We start from the raw sequence: 16,096 nt of genomic DNA on the forward strand, positions 1-16,096 counted from the left end.
AGAGTTTTCTCGTGGACATTAACCAGCGTGTCCACCTGAACGATGGTGTCTTTGATCAGACCCAGAGCCCGGGTCAGCTCCTCGTGCTCCTCTGTTCCCGCTGAGACAGGGAGAGAAAAGTACCTTTGTTATATACAGCAACATGAAATTATAATGAGTGTTCCTCGCTAAATAAATAGGTGCACTATTATTAATCGTGGTGCAGGGGTGACGTATTTGTGTAGGCCTTAAGTTAGCATCGCAGGGGCGCCCTCTACAGGCAGACTTTGAATGATTGCAGAAAATAAGCTCTAGTGGAAACAAATGTTTATGATACTGAGATGTTTATTGACACGGTCACATGACTTCACCACCGCTAAGCTAAAAGCGGCTAATGTTGGGCGTGATGACGTCTAGTCGTCTCATTTAGACACTTGTTAGCAACCGCTGTTTTGGGGTGCAGAATAAAACAACTAAATATCTTCAGCTTGTGTTAACCACAGACCTTATTTCAGGAATCTAACCAAAATAATGTTTAAAAAAAATGTCTAAGATAAAAGAGCCAGAAGTGTTAAAATGCTGACTCATAACTGAGGTATAGGACTCATTCCTCCTGCACCACTCTTTTGTGTTTTATAGATTAAAATAAGCATGTAAAAATCCGCACCTTCAGTGTTTGAGGATAATGCGCTCCACTAGTACCGGGTACTTCATGATGCGCTGCGTCACCAACAGGATGCACTCGGACACTCCTAACCTCCGCACAATGGACAGGTTGTTGACTTTCTGGAAATGAAATAACTGAATTAGACATTTAGTGGATTTAAAACACTTAGCTACAGATTTACTGGGGATTTTATCTCTTACCCGAATGATGTTTTGGAACTTTTTGTTGTTGTGCAGCTGTTCTTTGTAGTAGCTGACAGCCTCGGTGTGGTGACTGCAGAAATCTCCATAGCTTTCCTTCATCCTCCCCCCCACCTCACCTGAGAACTGGAGAATAAAGGAAACTTGACCAATTACCAAAATGTTATTTAAACACATAATTAACCTTTAACAAATGCTGTGCTTCCTACGATTTAAAAAAAGTGACAAAAGTCAGCTAAATGTCATGTATTGTGAGCTCTCCATGGACATCATCTCCTCCATACCTGTGTGATCAGAATGTCGGCCACCCTGTTGATGGAGTAGTTCCTCTCGTTGGGCGAAGTGAGGTTCTCTCGCCGCCGCTCTTTGAGGCGAGACAGGAAGTGTGTGTGAAGCTCGAGGAGGTTCTCCAGGCGGGGGAACAGACAGTCCAGCTTCCCAGAGTCCATCTGCAGGTTCTCCTTCAGCTCCCGGACGTAAACGCGCAGCATGATCTTCAGAGTCCGCACGTGGTGCATCTCCGTCTGCATCAGCTCTGCACCAGGACACAAAGTTGTTATATATTATACGTTTATCTTCTGCCGTGTGTGACGGCCCCTAGGCCTTAGACTCAAGTCCCTGGTTAGCCACGCCCCAATCAGGAGAGAGTTGCTTGGCTCTACTGGACCTTGGTTTGTTTGTCTTTGCTTTATACACTGATACATGTTCACACACCCACACACATTACTGATTAACTGACTTCATAATTAACTTAGTTTCTTGAAATAAATATACTTTAATTGGATATGAATGATGTGTGGTCTCCTTCTTTTGTCCGTCCTTGAGCCAGGGCGATGTATAATGCATGCAATGATATGGATTGACTGAAAACAGTTCCTTTGCCATCTTAACTTTTCATAACCTATTTTCTATAACCTCTTACGTTAGGGGTGTCACAATATAACAGTCTTGACAATAACTGTTATATTTAAATCAAATCATGTTAATAATACACATTCAAATATTCTCTTATAAATCCATGGCTTATAATACATTTAGTTTCTTTCTATTAACTCTCCCGCCCCGAACACACACATGCTTATCAAACAAAGCTAAGGATGCATTTGTATAATTTATTTTTATTTTCTATAATTATTGCATTGATTTTGTTTTTCTTTAAATGTGAAAATCTGAAATTGTGACTGCTCGATTGTGCATTAACCTGGCTTAAGTCATTTATCATCATTTAACTCCACCATATCAACGTTTACGGGTCTCGTGCAAAATCAGGTACAGGGGCGGACTGGGCCGGGCATCTCGACCGGCCCACTTCAGTACCACTAGTAAATTGTCAAATTGGGGGGGGGGGTGCTAGTGACTTATCCGACCGGCCCACATCGTCCGACCGGCCCACTTCGGTACCGGCCCATCGGGACTCGTCACGAACGTCCCGATGGCCAGTCCGCCCCTACAGGTGTGGACTCACTTACCGTATATCACATCCTGTCTCTTCACCATTTGTTTGGGGTGCTTCTTCACAAAAGGCTGGTCCACTGCCGAACTCCACGACTCTGCCTCCAGGTCCTGAGCATCTGACTCCAGATCGGCCCGCACTGCTGCATAGTGAGCATCTGAGGAGAGGAGCATCAAACACAGTTACAATACAGACAAAAACCTTTCAAGTAACTCCTATATGGCGGGAAGTCATCGCAGTTCTGATGTAAAGATCTTGTTTCCTCTAAAAGACAAGTCCTTAGATGACTTTTCTACATTTTGAATCATTCATAAGTGAGGAACAGTGATATCTAGAGAAGACTCTCTTAAGTCTCCAATTACTACTTGTGAAGGATCCAAGTTTAAGACGTTCAGTGCTGACGTAATGTCTCGTCCGTTTGTCTTTTGGCACGCCTGAAAATGATACATGAAGATAGTGAAAGAAGCAATATACCCTAAAGGAACAGAGAGAGGAAATAGGAATCTACATGCTGCTGGATATCTAATGTGAAGCGTGTGTCTGATAAAACAATAACGGTTAAACCGGGCGGCTGGGAGGAAGAAGATGGTGCAGCAGCTGCAGTGTTAGTCTGTCTCCGTCTCCCACACACTACAACTTAATGAGAGGGTGAGGTCATCCCTGACTCCACAAAACACACTCCTCACACACTCCTCCCTGGATTCCCTGAAGACAAACTACTATTAGTACGCAGGCAAATAAAATAAAAAGCACCATAACCACCTCCCTTATGGCTGACTAAAGGGAAATGGAATGATTTGTTTTTTACTTGAGGTATATTCAATTCATAGTAGTACATTAAATGTAGTTTAACTGATGCCCCGGCCACACGAGGACGAAAACGGTCGTTTGCGTTACTGTTTAGTGTCATATAGACCGTTCGGCCACACGAGGACGACCGAATACGGCACTAAACGACTGCGGAAACGATAACGGGTCCCAAGATGGATAGAACGGCATACGCAACGCTCTGGGGGGTCCAACGGCTCCGTGTGTGCGCCCTATACGATCATTTACTGATAATGATGAGGCAATAGCCCCGCCTCTCCCCACCTCTGCTGCTCACCCCCACGTCAAAGTAAACTGCACACTGAATTCAGATTATTTATCTATCTCTCGATATGGACATAAACGCGAGTGAAGTCTAATCTGACAGGACGGAGACACCTCTCAAACTACCTAAACTAGTTATAAATATGTTTATTTTTACTGTCGGCCGGGTCACTCATTACTGGATCAGCTGCTGCATGAGACAGACACTGGAGCTGTCCGAAGAGAGGGAGGAAAAAGAGAGGCTCCGTGTATTTTTATTATTATATTATATACTATATAATAATATAATAATGACTCTATATAATATATAGAGTCGTTATTCATTTGTTTTAAAGCTCAATAAATAACAAAGAACACCTTTTGACCGGCACTTTTATAATTTTGTCGGAAGATTTAAACTTTAATACACGTTGACTGGCGAAAAACTCTGCCCGGTTCCCTCGGCCCCCACCGCGGAGAATAAACAGAAGGGCAACCATGACAACCATGCTTCTTCGCTGCTTTTGTGGAGGAAGTTACAGCGCCACGTACAGGCTCCTGCATGTACTGCAGCTTCTCCAGCGGTTGGAGCTAAACGGAGCGGTCTCGTGTGGACACTCTATCCGGTGAATATTGCGTGTGGACGGAAGCTTGTTTGCGATTGCGTTTGCGTTAATCCTATGCGTTTAGCCGTTTTCGTCCACGTGTGGCCGGGGCATAAGAGGTTACAGAAGAAGCTGCAGTGTAGATTGGGAGGGTTTTCATAGCTTAATTGCCACCGTTTTCAAAGTCAACTGGTGGCAAATAAAGCATGATATCTGATGACTATGTTTATTCATCGTCTTTCAGTATAACCCAAAAACAGAGAACAGCACTCCCTAAGTTTCAAGCCCAATTACCAAGCTACTTTACCATAGAAAGCATTATTTCACAGGTTATATTTGAAACAGTGAATCCAATACAATCCACTTTATTTCTATAGCACATATTAAAAACAGAGGGTTTACGAAAAACACAACATTATAATAAAATATAATATTACAATAATAGATAAAAGGCACACATAAGAAAAGATAAAAGGCACATAAGAATTAATACGGTACATAAGGCTATGGACAGACAATAAAAGCATAACAATCGATAAAACATACATAGCTCAGACTGACTCGAAAGCGAGGGAAAAGAGGTGGGTCTTTAGGCGGGACTTAAACGTTTGGCGGGTGGGCGACAATTTGACATGGGGGGGGGGGGGGACAGGTCGGTCCAGAGCCTGGGGGCTACCGCTGAAAATCAAATCAAGTTTTATTTATATAGCACATTTATAAACGATTGTTGGTGGAGCCAAAGTGCTGTACATATAATAAAAATAGCCTACAGTAGAGACACTTTACAGCAAATACAACAACACAGATTGTTCAGAATATCAATATGAGAAAAACGACACCCTCTGTCCTTAGACCCTCTGTCCTTAGACCCTCTGTCCTTAGACCCTCTGTCCTTAGACCCTCTGTCCTTAGACCCTCTGTCCTTAGACCTTCTGTCCTTAGACCCTCTATCCTTAGACCCTCTATCCTTAGACCCTCTGTCCTTAGACCCTCTATCCTTAGACCCTCTGTCCTTAGACCCTCTGTCCTTAGACCCTCACATCGTACAAGGAAAAACTTCCAGAGAAAACCCACAGTTTAAAGGGAACATGGGAGAAACCTCAGGGAGAGCAACAGAGGAGGGATCCCTCTCCCAGGACGGACAGACGTGCAATAGATGCCGTGTGTAAATCCAAGAGATAATACATTTACAGCATATAGACCGAATGTTAGGAAATGCATGTGTCTGTAATAACAAGATGAATCCACGACGATGTCAACAATCCTGTGGAAGCCATCAGGGAAGCAGCATGACGAGACCCAAGGCAGGACCGAGAAGGCTCGGTCTCCCCTGGTCTTTCTCTTGGTTTTAGGGACTACCAGCCGCAGCTGATCAGCCGACCTCAAAGCCCTTGAGGGGGTGTACACATGTAGGAGGTCGGAGATGTACTGAGGGGCCAGCCCATTGAGCGATTTAAAAACAAACAATCAAATCTTAAAATGAACTCTAAAATGGACAGGAAGCCAGAATTGGGGTGATGTGCTCATGCTTGCGTGTAAACTACAAAGTTGTCTTAGATTGGCTTTGGGTTGTGATTCAAACTAAGACATGAGGGATTGTTTCCAGGAAATGTATAAACAAATCTCTGGTAAACACAACCTTTAATGCGGTGCTTTTTACATGATAATTATTTCTGAAGAAACAGATTTGTCAGTTAAGCCAATTTGCCAGCAAAATAATACATGTGGGGGGGGTGGCGCAGTGGGTTGTGTGTTGGTGTTGGTGTTGGGATCAGTGGGTCACAGGTTCAAACCCCACTGCAGTCAGCATGTCGTTGTGTCCCTGAGACACTTCACCCCAAATTGCTTCTGTGGGGATTGCCCACAGTATTGAGTATGTGGCTTTGGATAAAAGCGACTTACAAGTGACATGTAATGTAATGTAATTGTATATAGGGCTTTTCTACGTTCCTTAAGATAGTTTCACACAGGCATAAAACAAACATCCATACAGAACAACAACCCTACACACAGCGAGAATGTCTTTAATCCAGGACAGCCTTAATGTCCAACCAGGTAACCATTTCAACCTAGGGTTCAATCCGCCTCGTCGGTAAGTGAAACTCACCTTCGACGATGATGGACTCGGTGGTGGAGGGAGCGAGGGAAATGGCGTCTTCGTTGCAGCGTTTGGAGCGGAGAGCATCCGTCTCATCCATCTCCCCGGGGAGGGATCTGAGGGAGGACAACCACAGGTCTAAGGTGGCATACATGCTGAGACTAACTTAAACCTACTAGCTAAAGAAATCCAACATGTGCATTCACCTGGAGACATTCATGCAGCTACATTTGTCTTTATCTATGACTCTCTGTCTTCTGCACACCTTCCTACATCTCTTTCCCTCTAACATCACCGTCCCTTCTTGTACACATTTCTAACAGATGCAGCAGAAATGGAGTCCACTTCATAGATTGCTTTATCGGAAAAAGACAGCTTGCAAACTAAAAATACACATCTTTAGACAGCATAGAGAAAATAGTATCTCAGCATCAAAGCTTCTAAAAATATCGAGCATTAACATACAGCAGGTTCTGTAAACATCGGCACAAATAAAAAGGGCTCATTTTCGCTTAGTATTTTTGAACTCTAGGTGACGAGGAGTCCCGTCATTCAGGTGTTTCAAAAAAATAGATTATTATTTTGTATTTATTCACCTTGTTTGCCCATTCATATACTTTACTCTAAAAACACAATACTAATTGTTTGAGAGTCAGTGTAAGTTTAAAAAAAACTAAGATACATAATGTATGTCGTTTTTTGTTTTTGCGAATGAAAATCCCAGCGGAGAAACAAATAAATGAGAAAACAAACAAGAAAACATTGTCTCTAAAAAGAAAAATCATTATTATTTGGGCTTTTAAATGAGACAGTTCGTACGTGAATGCAAAACAGGAGAGAGGAGGGAAAAAAATGTGTACGAAAAAAAACATACCCCACAAATATATATATAGAATTAAATGATAATTCATATTTATAATGATAAGGGGGATTTTATTCATTAGTAAAGCCAATAATAATACTTTGATTTTAATATAGTTGATTGCAAAACGGTGATTTATCAAGGGGTCTCAAAAGACCTGTCCTCATAATGTTGTCTTAGTACTTCCCCTCCCTTTATTACATAGTAGAAAATACTGCAATCTTTGTACAAAAGATACACAGTGCCTGCGCCCCAACAGATCCTCAGTGACGGAGGTACTCACCCTGAGCTGTTGTTGTGACGGAGGCTAGCGTTGGATGCTGCTGTGGAGCTGTGGGTGTGAGTGCTGTTTCCCCACGGACTGATGGTCATGCCTGGGGTGCCGAGAGAACCCGGGTGGCCATCCAGGCCCGTTAGCTCTCTGTCCCGGTGCTTCAGCGCTGGGGGGAGGAAACGAGACACAGGTGAGCGGAGGAAACAAGAGGAAACGTCGGAGGAAGGAGTGGAGAAAGTAGTCGAGGGGAGGGAGAAATGGGAGGATGACCAGCGGAGAGGAGGAGAGGACGGAGAGGAGTGTTTGTTTGACTCCCGTCCGAGTCGAACCCAGTTTTTTTGTTCCTGCAGAGATCGAGGCAGGGGTCGGAGGAATCGGCAGGTGATCAGGTCGCGGTGCATCCACACTGGAACGCCGACGTGTCTCGACAGACCCCACGATGAGGAGGAGAGTGATTTAGCAATCCTGGAGCTAACTGTGGTTTGGGCAGCGACTTTAGAAACCTCTGGCTCCATTGTGAGTGAAGGTTGCAAACTTTGCAGGAGGAGCCTTGTGATAATCCAAAAAGCCAGGTGAGGTTAAATAGTGTACGGAGCAATAGGAGTAGGTATTATTGCAAAAGCGGTGTGCCTTCGTTGACGTGACGGTCGTGACCTGAGAAGAAGCCTGACTAAAGCCTGTTTTTTATATATATATATATATATGCAGACGTCTTCGTTCTTTCTCGCACTTTCTGGTTATTTCCCTCCTCATTTTCTCTCCCCTCGTCTTCCTGACCCCCTGCACGAGCTGCTGATTGGCCAGAGAAGAGCTCAGGTGTGTCTGACAGGACTCCAGCTGTTAGGAGGGGAATAACAACTGCTACAGGAAATTAACTTGAACTGCTGCTGCTGCTGCTGCTGACGCTCGTGCCTCCTGCGGGATCGATCACATGCAACAGGACCGGCTCGATGTTATAACTAATGGAGCATTACCTGGGATTGAACCATTTCTGCCAATGAATGCAAGCAAAAAGCACATGAATGTATGTCAAAGTGTCTTCAATCCAACTAAAATGTTCTATTCTAAAAGTATCGCTCTGTGTGTTGATACAAACTCGACTTAAGTGATTTTAATCTCATACTTTTACTAGCATGTAAAGAAATAAGCATAATGCTGTCAACATCTGCACAACTTCTTTAAAGATATACAATATTTTTTTTGTATCTTATGGTCCGACGAAGCTGCATACAGGTGCATTGACATTCAATCAATCATTCTTCTACTACTGTGTATAACAAATATTACTAAATCTTATGATTGCAGGAATTGTTCCCGAGGTCATGCTTCTGACCGTTGCTAACAAAGGCCAATTATCACCTTTACTTACAGTCTGTTGGAGACCGATCTCCCCCTTTCCTTTTTTTTTTTTTTAATGCAGCTGCCTTTTATGAAATCCAATAACTAATCATATATTACTCATGTCTTACGGTCTAAACGGTTTTTTTTGTAAAGCACTTTGAATTGCCTTGTTTAAATGTACTGTAAAAAAAAAAAAGTCCTTGCCTTAATGCTCAGTTTGCATGGAGACACACATACACCACAAAGACCCACATTTCCCTGCTTAGTGTTAATAAGAGTTCATCTGCTTAATCCTCAGCAAACCTCCAGAGAGAGAGAACACAGCAACTCAACTACCTTTCCTCTCTAATTAACGCCCTTGTCAGTGGGATCAGGTGCACATCTGTATGTTCTGCTTACCAGGATTAGGAGATCCTGACGAGCCAATCCTCGGGTGAGAATCTCTCTGTGTGGAGGAAATAAAGAAAGGCAGTCATTTCTCAAGCTTTTGTATCCTGAGTGACAGAATACAAAATGCCAAACCATTGCACTCTCTAATGGCGCATTTCCACTGCAGGGCTTAGTACGGTATAGTTAGGCCTTAGTAGGCCAGGCTCACTTTATGCTGTGTTTCCATTACAGTTTAGTAGCTGGGGCAGTAACTATAGTAACGCAGTGTAGGCGGAGCCGTGACGTCATCAAAACCAAACATCAGCCGTTAGCTGTTAGCACTCAGAGCTCACAGCTCCTCATATCTGTTCAGAAACTAGACAAAAGTTAAACAAGTACAAACCTACAGTCACTGGTTTATTTATGTCTGTAGGTCGTTGTTGTGAGTGTGGACGGTCGGAGCATATACTGCGTTAGCTTAGCCTCCATTCAGAAAACACGCATTCTAAAAGGTTTTTCGCCTGCCGTCTGTCTGCAGACTTGTCAAAGCATTAATTCATGGTTTTTACTAACCGGTATCAGTATGTTGTTACTTCGGCATCATTTTGAAACATGTATTACAATGAAATCACGGTCAAATATGTTCATTTTATTGTAGTTGTAGCTCCCTTGCCAGCGTGTCTCTCTGACCAATCAGTCGAGAGTGTTTACGTCCCTAGTTTAGCATATTCAGCCCGGTTGTTGGCTCGGTAAGAACCTCGATTTTGGAGGGCCAGAAAAAAGGTGAACAAGCAGCCCTGAGCCGGAACTACCCCTAGTGGAAAAGCCCACTTAAACCGTGCTGCAGTGGAAATGCGCCATTAAATGTATTTTCTACTGTACTGCTCACATGGCCTTAACGAGCAGAGCCCATCGCCGGCAGACCCATAAGAGTGGACAAATCGCTGTTTTAAAGGCCTTGTGTACAGTAGCTACATGTGGAAACTTTTTTTTGCCACATAAAGGGTTAATATGCATCACCCCATGGATTGTATACGTAGAGATAGCCGAACCAGATGAAGCATCGAAGGGTGGAGATAAGTTCAACTGAAAAGCTGAACAACAAATGATTAGGCGTAGCGAAGTTTACTTTGGAGACGTGAAAACACACTTTATTAGGGGTGAGATTGTCAGAAAGAAAACGACCTGTCCGACCTAATTCGTAAAATACTTTATTGTCTTTTTTAATCTAAATCATTGAGAGACTTGAACTCATGCTGTATTGAAGGAGACTTGAAAGTAGCGATTGAAACCGTAGACACATTAGGAAATTGCTAAGTGAGGTAATAAATGAAGTAAGTAGGGTCATTTTCTTCTATAGAATCAGACTCCTTTTTGCAACCAGTGACATCTCACCCTGCTCGATATGAGAGAATGCAGGTTTAAGACTGTATAGAAGTCTTTGAGAAAATAAAATAAGAGGTACTTTATTGATCCCAATTTGGGAAATGTTTGGTTGCAGCAGCATAAAAAACAACAAAAGAAAACTAGGCATTGCACATAAGTAGAAATGAAAGACTAGAAATAAACCATACTAGAATTTAAACATCTCAAACTAGAATTAAAGCAGCATTAAAAGTTGAAAATATACAGTAGGCCGTGAAGATAAACAATTCTATAAACTGACAATAAAACACTATTGAAGGGAAATGATCCTACTTCTGTACGATCATTTTTTGAAGACTTCGATACAATCTTTTTGTAACTATTGGATTCACACCCTGCTGTATGTACACTTAACTGCTGCCTGTTGTTCTGTGCTCCAGTGTAGTGTTTACCTTGTTCCTGCTGCTGGTGCACTCACCCAGCAGAGACTTGCAGCTCTTGTGAACGTTCACAGCACAATCTGAAAAAACAAACAACAGGAGGAGGACAGGGACACAGAGTCAGTGTTGCATTAGAAACAGAGTACACAGTACGCAGAGACAGCAGGGGGAGGCTTCTCCGATTGAATATGGACGCACAAAATGAAACCGTAAACAAAGTGTGACCTTTCAAAAACCAATCCGACAGCTCCCTGAAGGCAGTGTTTAACCAAAGCAAATGTGCTGAAACGCAGCCCTGGGGGGTATACTACGAAGCAGGATTTTCGCTTATCGGCTAAATTCAGGGAAAACTCCGGCTTTCCGGTCCTACGAAGCTGGTTCTCTTTTTAGCAGGCTAGATCTCCATGGTAACTTATGCTGAGCGGCTAACCTGGTCGGGACCAGGTTAGGTTGCAGGCTAAGAGCTCAACTCAGTGAAAGCACCGCCTGCTGACCAATCAGAGCTCAGTGTGCGGAGTTTAAAGCGATCAAGTCATATTACAGGAGAAAGGAAATACAGAAAAGCTGCCGTTGCAGGAAAGACGGCCGGCAAAAATCACCGACTGTGTGAACGTGAACATTAATAGAATATCACCTCCATCTTCAGAGCAATCTGACTATTATAACATTAGCGTTAAGAAAGCTTACTTAAATATCTGCCACAACATAAGTAACCGGATCAGAGTAACATTAAGTACAGTCCGCGGCATATCACTTCATAATGTATCATCTCCTGATCTGAGTCAGCTGAGCCGTATCTGGCCGTGCAACACTCACAGTGTCACAGACTGGATGCAGAAGTATTATTTTAAGCAACACATTTAGTTGACGAAACACTCGAGACAAATGTAATTAAAGTCAGATCGTGTTTTAGACGGGGCAGTGATCTCAAACCTGTTAAAGTACGCATTCAAACACTTGTTCTGTTACCAGCTGTATTCACCTTGCAGGTGCAACTATGTGGCTTTTATCCAGGATAAAGTGTTTAAGTCATGGATGTTTAAAGTTTAACTTCTTCATATGTCTAATATTAAAGTTCACTTTTCATTCAGGAAGTATGACGCGCTGCGGTGTCAGTACGCTTCTCCATGTTTGTGATTGATCGAATGCTCCAGATATCCCCTTTCATGTGAACGCGCACCTAACTAGATAGGACACGGCTGGCTTGAGCGATCCACTTGATAACCCGCGTCGTAGTACCGTTTAGCGAGAGAGCGTATGTTTTGGATTAGGCCAACCGGCTAACTCAAACATATCCAGGTTAGGTTGAACCAGCTTCGTAGTACAGGCCCCTGGAGGCAAAGCGTATTCTGCTGATGCTATCAACAAAAACAAAGGCAAGTATTTATCTTCAGCCAAGTTTGCTTATCAAGTCACAGAATCACTACTGGCTGCTGAGACTGGTGCATCAGTGAGGCTCCGGTTTGTTTACGGAGATCTCCCTTTATCTCAGAAACAGGTTTCTCTTTCTGTCCGTTGTTCTCCGGTGTTGAAAACAAAGCTACTGTTGTCAGGTTTAAAAGGCATGACTGATTGCATCTCTGATTAACACACGGTACAATTCAAAGATGTTTTGATAAACAGACTGCAGTCAATAAGTGCTTCTCCATGTTTTCTCTCGATTGCTGGAAAGAGAAAACATGGAAGCATGGATGTCAAACTCAATTTCATCTCGGGCCACATCAGCATTATCGTTGCGCTCAAAAGGCCGGTTGTAACTTTAAGACTATATAAAAATACATATATAAATATTTAATATATATAAAATAATGTGTTATATGACATTATTGACTCTGCATTGGATTATTATGGGATAGGGTAATAACTTCATAATTAACTACGTCTGAAAGCAGAAGTCTAGGGCAAATAATTGCAGGTCTCTTCAGTGGGAATGTCACAAAATGATTTAAAAGGAAAAGCCACAAAAAGGTGACATTTTGAAAAAAAAGTAAAGATGAAAATGGGGGATGTTGGCTTATCTGGCGCCCGCAGCTCACAGCCAAAGTGCGAGTGAGCGTGGGAGAGAGGGAGGGTGCACCGGTACCGGCGCTGTTGTTATTAGAATCTGGTGCTAGCTGCTCTAACGAATATAAGAAGAAGATGTTTCTACAATGATGTGGAGGGAGAGTCCTCTCCAGTCAGACTGAGAGGCTGATACTACAGCTCAGTGAGGTAAAGGACTCTGAGTGTTTAGATAGTTCACTTTAGTCTAAGTTATCTCAGTGGGTCTCAAACGGTTTGATCACAATTTATGTAAACACATATTTCCAAGGCACTCCTTTATAATTATTGGGATAAACAGGTTTGAAATCATTCCAATGTATACTATAGGACAGTAAACCAAAAATATCCTTTAAAACTGGAGAGATACAAACAAAAGCATAAATAAATAAATGTTAAGGTAAAATAAGATATGAATGAACAACAAAAATAAAATAAGTTACATCCATTTGTTATTGGCTATGGTAGGTTATTGGTTATGTTCACATACTTATTTGATTACATCCACTTTTCTAAGATGACAACAGAGACTTTCGACCCAAAACCAGCAGCTAATCGCAGACTCAACCAGAGAGAAAGTAGTAGGCCTACATCATCAGCTACCATGTCTGACAGAGAGGAAGACAGTGAGGAGAACAGTCAGGAGGGTAGTGATGACAGCTTGTAGGATTACTGGTCGTGCTAATGTTGTCTTGTGTTCACCACTGCATGTGTGTTCTGTGTTCACCTCTGCATGTGTGTTCAGTGCCGTGTGTCTGGCAAATAAAGTCAAGACCCCCTCAAAAGTTACGGTTTATTTCATTTTAAGGATGAGCACCAAGCAACATCTCCAGGTGCTCCTTTGAGAACCAGGGCAAAAAAGTTATGTGCACCCCTGGTTATAGGCCCTTCTTGCATGGCTAAGCTGGCCATACAAATGAAGTAATCACGATGCAAAGTCTCATCTCAGGTAAAACCAGGCCGACAGGGACAGGAAACAGGTGACCTTCAATGCAAAACACACACAGATGTGCATATATACATGTACACAGTCAAATGAGAGCTGCTACTCCGTATAGAGGTTGTAGAAACAGGGTTGGTTAGTTTGACACAGTTTGATCTAAAGCAGATATAAGTGAAAAACACACTTCAGCGGACTGCACCGAGTGGTTTCAGGTTTCAAGGCATTTATTGGTCATACTTACATAGCTACAGTGTAGTTATGACGATGAAAATCTTAGGTCACAGGCTCCTCCAACAGTGCAACACGATAAAACACAAAAATATAGTGCAAGTAATAAGTAATTACAAAAGAAGAAATGGTAAAAGTGATGGACCCAATAGTGGAAAATACAGAAAAGTCTGAATTTGAAACAGAAAAACAATGTTTGCGTGGGTGATATGGAGAAAACAATGACATATAATCATCTGTTTGACTTTATACCTCAACAATGCAATGAAGGTTTATGCTTTGTCATTGGTGCTTCCACAAAATATGTACACTGTGATTTTTGATTGATTATCATCAATAAAGTGGACATATTGACACGGCATATATTAAAAGAGCTACAGAGAACAGTCTGGAGAGTTCAGAAACATCTATATATTTACTGCAATGCAGACTTTTAAACCAAGAATAAAGAGAACACTTAAAGTTTGATACTGTTGACCACAACATATTACTAGACCGACTGGAAAACTGGGTGGGACTTTCGGAAACAGTTCTAAATTGGTTTGAATCCTACTTAAAGGACAGAAACAACTTTGTTTCTATTGGTAAATACACATCTGAGTTGACAAATATGACATGTGGGGTTCCTCAAGGCTCCATCTTGGGGCCTCTTCTCTTTAACGTCTACATGCTACTACTGGCTCAGATAATGAAAAACAACAAAATAAGTTACCATAGCTATGCAGATGACACACACATTTACGTAACAATTTCACCAGGAGACTATGCTCCAATTCAAACACTGAGTAAGTGCATTGAACAAATCAATGACTGGATGTCTCAGAACTTTCTCCAATTAAACAAAGATAAAACTGAGGTAATGGTTTTTGGAGCCAAGGCAGAACGTATAAAAGTTAGCGCTGAGCTTCAGTGTGCAATGTTCAAAACAACAGATAAAGCCAGAAATCTAGGTGTAGTCATGGACTCTGACCTGAGTTTCAACAGTCACATTAAAACAGTTACTAAATCAGCCTACTATCACCTAAAGAATATATCTAGGATTAAAAGACTAATGTCACAGCAGGATTTGGAAAAACGTGTCCATGCCTTTATCTTCAGTAGACTGGACTACTGCAATGGTGTCTTCACAGGTCTCACTAAAAAATCTATTAGGAAGCTGCAGCTGATTCAGAACGCCGCTGCTCGAGTCCTCACTAACACTAAGAAAGTGGATCACATCACTCCTGTTCTGAAGTCTTTACACTGGCTTCCTGTGTGTCAAAGAATAGATTTCAAAATACTGCTGCTGGTTTATAAAGCACTGAATGGTTTAGGCCCAAAATACATTTCTGACCTCCTGCTAAATGATGAACCATCCAGATCTCTCAGGTCTTCAGGGACTGGTCAGCTTTCTGTCCCCAGAGTCAGAACTAAACATGGAGAAGCAGCGTTAAGTTATTATGCTCCAAATATCTGGAACAAACTCCCAGAAACCTGCAGGTCCGCTGCAACTCTGACTACTTTTAAATCCAGGCTGAAGACTTTTCTTTTTGTCGCTGCTTTTAATTGAACTATTCACATCTCACATCTATTCACTGTAACTTTTATCCATGTATTTTTTCTTTTAATGTTTATTTTATTAGCTTTTCTTTTTAATGACTGTTTTTAAATGCCTTTGTCTGAATGTCTTTCATTTTTTGTAAAGCACTTTGAATTGCCTTGTGTTGAAAAGTGCTATATAAATAAACTTGCCTTGCCTTGCCTTGCCTTAAAGGTCACCTATCATGCTATTTTTAGGCAATAGCATAGGTCTCAGATATATACAAATATATACAAAACATGTCTATGAAGTGTTTTGCTCAAAATACCAAACCGATCACCCATTCTAGCCACGCCTCATATCCCTCTGTTTCACTTCCTGTTTCAAAAGTGCTGATTTGGGGATAAAGCTTTCAAAAAAAGAAAATTTGATAAAGAAAAAAAAAAGGGGGGGTCTGAGCTCATGTGGGACCCGGCAGCTACTGTCTAAACTAAATGCTGCCGTGATGAAACGCCATATCATGGATTATCAAGGGTTATCTCTGAAACAGTTTGGAGCTCAAAGGCTTTCTCTCTTGCCGGTTATACCACAAGGTGAGTTCCTTTTTATTTCCTGCTTCTTCACACACATGCTCTCCAGTAC

General features: G+C 42.0%; 1 protein-coding gene across 1 annotated transcript in view; it reads right to left on the reverse strand.

The window, feature by feature from the left end:
- Nucleotides 1–16,096, reverse strand: part of LOC117547211 (rho guanine nucleotide exchange factor 18-like) — a gene marked incomplete in the record, with an annotated part of 70,433 nt that overhangs the window by 22,587 nt on the left and 31,750 nt on the right. Inside the window, 10 exon segments of the mRNA XM_034217783.1 lie at nt 7–100; nt 647–659; nt 661–765; nt 847–972; nt 1,131–1,381; nt 2,316–2,456; nt 6,083–6,189; nt 7,219–7,375; nt 8,950–8,995; nt 10,737–10,804. Of these exon segments, the coding sequence (XP_034073674.1) occupies nt 7–100; nt 647–659; nt 661–765; nt 847–972; nt 1,131–1,381; nt 2,316–2,456; nt 6,083–6,189; nt 7,219–7,375; nt 8,950–8,995; nt 10,737–10,804 (1,108 nt within the window).

This window comes from Gymnodraco acuticeps, unplaced genomic scaffold (genome assembly GCF_902827175.1).
Source record: "Gymnodraco acuticeps unplaced genomic scaffold, fGymAcu1.1, whole genome shotgun sequence".
NCBI lineage: Eukaryota > Metazoa > Chordata > Actinopteri > Perciformes > Bathydraconidae > Gymnodraco > Gymnodraco acuticeps.